Source organism: Poecilia reticulata, chromosome 17 (assembly GCF_904066995.2).
Source record: "Poecilia reticulata chromosome 17, P_reticulata-male-v2, whole genome shotgun sequence".
Taxonomy (NCBI): domain Eukaryota; kingdom Metazoa; phylum Chordata; class Actinopteri; order Cyprinodontiformes; family Poeciliidae; genus Poecilia; species Poecilia reticulata.
This window is the reverse complement of record NC_088846.1, coordinates 15,708,786-15,712,884: the sequence shown is the minus strand read 5'-3', so window position 1 is coordinate 15,712,884 and position 4,099 is coordinate 15,708,786. Positions and strand designations below refer to the sequence as shown.

The window sequence follows — 4,099 nt, the reverse complement described above, 5'->3', positions numbered from 1 at the left end:
TTATATAACCTTTAATTAAAAAGCAAAACGCTGTCATACTAATATCTACCACACGGTGTCGCCTTGGATTCATCAAATCCTAAAGTGGACAGCACTGAACCTGCAGCTGGACATTTTGTTCCACGATCTGTTCTCGGCACCGAATACCAGACACTTATCTTTTTGTTCCCAGTTTATCCCTTTAGATTGAGTTTCTTCATAAGAAGAGAGCTCACTCCCTGAGCAGAGATAATAGTTCAGGTGCTGCTAGGGAGCCTTGAGGCTGTCCAATCAAGGAGCGGCGTGCCCTCCTCTCCCGCGCTCGCTCCGCCCAGTTGACCAATCAAAGAAGTGAGGCGTCCCAGCTCCTGCTCTTATAAAAGTAGCTCGATCTTTAGCGGTGGTACCGGAGAATGAGAGAGATACTAAAGAACCATCATCGAAGCACACTTTGGACCTGCAAGTCCTTTAGTTTTTATTTCAATTTTCTTGTTTCTCCAGGTATGTTTACACCTTTCTTCCTCTTATTCGGCAGTCTTGTTTAATTAGTCAAAATGGGAAGTTGAAACTGCGGAAGACTTTTCAATTTGCATGTTTTATTTCGGTAGTTTTTATTCAACTTGTTTTCTGTGCTGTAGCAGAGGGTATCGGGTCTGTTTCGGTGTTTTAGACTTCCACTGTATGCTTATTAGTTATTAGTATTTGATTTTAAGCAAGAAGGGAATGATGTAATCATGTCACCCTCTTGCAGTCAACAATAGTAACCATGATGGTAGCAACAAGATGCGGTACAGTTAAAATGGATTTTCTGCGAGTTATCTTATTTGCGCTGTTTTCGTCTCCGTCCTAAATTTATTAGTCGGCATCCGTGTGAGAAAATAGCCCCTTCTTTTGTTCACCACGCGGATAAAACTGGAAATGGTTGTTTTTTTTTTTCCTTCCACATCCTCAGCATGTTTTCCAACCATCCCCCTCACCTCCCCTTCTAGAAAATCAAAATAACAATGGTGCTGCTTTTGCGCCCCCCTCCCCTAAGCCCAGCTAGTTACGCAACATGTGATCCATCTCACATATTTACTCTCTGCTCCTCGCACTCTCAGGTGTGTTATAGTATCAGTTAAGATGGCCACGTCCGCCAGCGCCAGCTTGAGTAAAACCATCAAGCATCAGTACATGGAACTCCCCCAGGGGGATAAAGTCCAGGCCATGTACATTTGGGTTGATGGAACAGGAGAGGGGCTCCGGTGCAAAACAAGAACTCTTGATTTTGAGCCCAAAAGTATTGAAGGTAAGTGTCGGGTTTATGAATCTATAGAAGCAGCTGTACACAATGAACCCAGTGGCCCCAATCGAAGTATGACAAAGTGTAATAGTTGCTCTTATTTTCTTGCAGATCTCCCTGAGTGGAACTTTGATGGCTCCAGTACCTACCAGGCAGAAGGTTCCAACAGCGACATGTATCTGATTCCTGCTGCCATGTTTCGCGATCCGTTCCGCAAAGATCCCAACAAGCTGGTCCTGTGTGAAGTCCAGAAGTACAACCGCAAACCTGCTGGTTAGTAAGCCAGTATAATAATCATAAAATTGTTTATAATGACTTGTACAAAGCTGATCTTTTTTTTTTTTTTATACATTTAGAGGACCCAACATTAAGCAACTTGGTCTGTAAATGCTGTTTGAATTGTGTGAATATAAAAGTTGAATAATTTGCTCAACCCAAATTTCCTTTCTGTAGAAACCAACCTTCGCATCACATGTAAGAAGGTGATGGAGATGGTGGGAGACCAGCATCCCTGGTTTGGCATGGAGCAGGAGTACACCATACTGGGCACAGATGGACATCCCTTTGGCTGGCCGTCCAATGGCTTTCCTGGACCACAAGGTGAGCAAGTGGTCTGCTTAGTTCTGTCTGCATGAAGGCAACATTGTATATCTTAACACTTTTTATCTTTGTAGGTCCATATTACTGTGGAGTTGGAGCTGACAAAGCCTATGGCAGGGATATTGTAGAGGCTCATTACAGAGCATGTTTGTATGCCGGAGTCAACATCTGTGGAACAAATGCAGAAGTGATGCCTGCCCAGGTATTGATATGAGCCCAATGTGTGCTTTGACATTTGTCTTGGTTTTCCCACTGGGTTATGGAATGATTGTTTGCTTGTGTGTTTCAGTGGGAGTTTCAGGTTGGACCATGTGAGGGGATTGACATGGGCGATCATCTGTGGGTGGCGCGCTTCATCTTGCACCGTGTCTGCGAAGACTTTGGTGTTGTGGCATCGTTCGACCCCAAGCCCATCCCAGGAAACTGGAACGGCGCAGGCTGCCATACAAACTTCAGCACAAAAGAAATGAGGGAAGACGGTGGACTAAAGTGAGTTGCAAAGACGACTTGTACCCTTTTTTTTTTTTTTTTTTTTTTTTTTTTTTTTTTTTGAGTAGTTGTAAAGTTGTTTGCTATATCCGACACTCATGTTGCCGTTCTGCTTTCAGAGCTATTGAAGAGTCCATTGAGAAGCTCGGAAAGCGTCATGAGTACCACATACGTGCCTACGATCCTAAAGGGGGTCTCGACAACGCCCGCCGCCTCACTGGCCACCACGAAACGTCAAACATTCATGAATTCTCCGCAGGCGTAGCCAACCGTGGCGCCAGCATTCGCATTCCCCGCAGCGTCGGACAGGAGAAGAGGGGCTACTTTGAAGACCGACGCCCGTCAGCCAACTGTGATCCATACGGCGTGACCGAGGCTCTGATCCGCACTTGTCTGCTGAGTGAAGAGGGCGAGGAACCGACGGATTACTAAAACCCGCAACTCCGACTGACTTTTACCGCCCTCCCAAATTTCTTTAAAATATACTAGTACTGTATTTTTTTTTTCTCCCACTAAGATGATTTTTAACTTACAATGCTAATGGTTTAAAGTTGGCTGGTCAACTTGAAACAAGGTAATGAGATATTTGGTAGTTGTGAGCTGGTGATGTCAGGGTACACCTCTCCTTGTGTCATTAAACAGGGATTGGCTTTTGTAACACTGTTCTTAGCCCATGCCATATCATTTCCTCTTTGTCTGTCTGAGACTAAAACAAACTAAAGCACAAGGACATTGCAGAGTAGGGCAGCTAAGGCTGGACAACTTGTGTAAAATTAATAAATGTGACTAGTTCTTGTGCTGTTAATGTGTTGACCTGACTATCCAGTCCTCAATGTTACTAATGTTCTCATTCTATGAAGTGTCTGGTTTTTAAAAAAAAAAAGTTTGTCCTCAAATTCTGGCACATTTTGGTCAACTTGTATGGTACACTTGTAGATGTCCCAGACATGAGTTGTTATAAAGTGGTGGCCCTTTCCATAATGCCATTTGTAAAGTTTCCTCAAGGAGTTTTATCCTTTTAACTGCGATATATTGTAATGCACCCGTTTTGGTAAAACATCAAGTTTACTGAACCTGGTGATTTTTATTGATGCATTTAAAACATTTATTTTTATCACAAATATGTGTGTTTGAGTCTTGTATTAAATTGTCTTATTTGGGATTTGCTCATGCAGATGGCAAGACTTAATGATGCATTGCATAAATATTTTAAGTGAGGCAAGATTCACTTTTTTTTTTTTGTTTAAATGAGGATTTAGAAAATTTACTTTTTTTTTTAGCAAAGCTGACAGTGAAGCATCCATTCTGTTGGACATGACGGACAAAAAGGAAAACTGGTCTCAAGTAGCCATCTAGAGAGATGCAGGCTGGTCTGCAGATTGCAGAGTATCTGCTCTAATTTGCTGAAACACTTCAAACATCCCATGCTGAAGGATCATAAGAAACTAAACGGAACAGCAAAATGAAATGCACCCAATGGTAACAAGTCCAGTTTAGCAGGTTGTACCTTCTCATATGCCAAAAACGTTCTGTGGTCTCAGCTTGGCATATATCTAACCAACCGTTCCAACGCCAGCTTTGTTCTCAAGGTTGTTTTTCTTCTGTCTCCTGTGGGCGGAAACTGGATAGTGAGGCACTCATAGTTATTAGGCTCTTTCAATGCAATGGCCTGAGGACAATATCCCCGTCGGTTCTGTCAAAACTCCTTTTCACTCATTGTTAGGGGTGACGTCTCTGACTTTGCCTGTG

The 4,099-nt window shown here is 42.9% G+C and overlaps 1 protein-coding gene across 1 annotated transcript; it reads left to right on the top strand.

Moving 5' to 3' along the window:
- The first annotated feature begins 366 nt into the window (after positions 1-366).
- Positions 367-3,014, top strand: glula (glutamate-ammonia ligase (glutamine synthase) a). Its single transcript, XM_008434109.3, has 7 exons — positions 367-480; positions 1,080-1,267; positions 1,373-1,534; positions 1,715-1,861; positions 1,936-2,063; positions 2,151-2,350; positions 2,470-3,014. The coding sequence occupies exons 2-7, from the start codon at positions 1,102-1,104 to the stop codon at positions 2,780-2,782; spliced, it is 1,116 nt and encodes a 371-aa protein (XP_008432331.1). The 5' UTR covers positions 367-480; positions 1,080-1,101; the 3' UTR covers positions 2,783-3,014.
- Positions 3,015-4,099: the final 1,085 nt, after the last annotated feature.

What these genes read in the sequence shown, in the direction of transcription:
- glula (XM_008434109.3), top strand. Translation starts at nt 1,102, where the DNA reads ATGGCCACGTCCGCCAGCGCCAGCTTGAGTAAAACCATCAAGCATCAG. An exon ending in TGGCTTTCCTGGACCACAAG is followed by an intron (nt 1,862 to 1,935) that starts GTGAGCAAGTGG and finishes TTATCTTTGTAG; the next exon opens with GTCCATATTACTGTGGAGTT. An exon ending in CAGAAGTGATGCCTGCCCAG is followed by an intron (nt 2,064 to 2,150) that starts GTATTGATATGA and finishes TGTGTGTTTCAG; the next exon opens with TGGGAGTTTCAGGTTGGACC.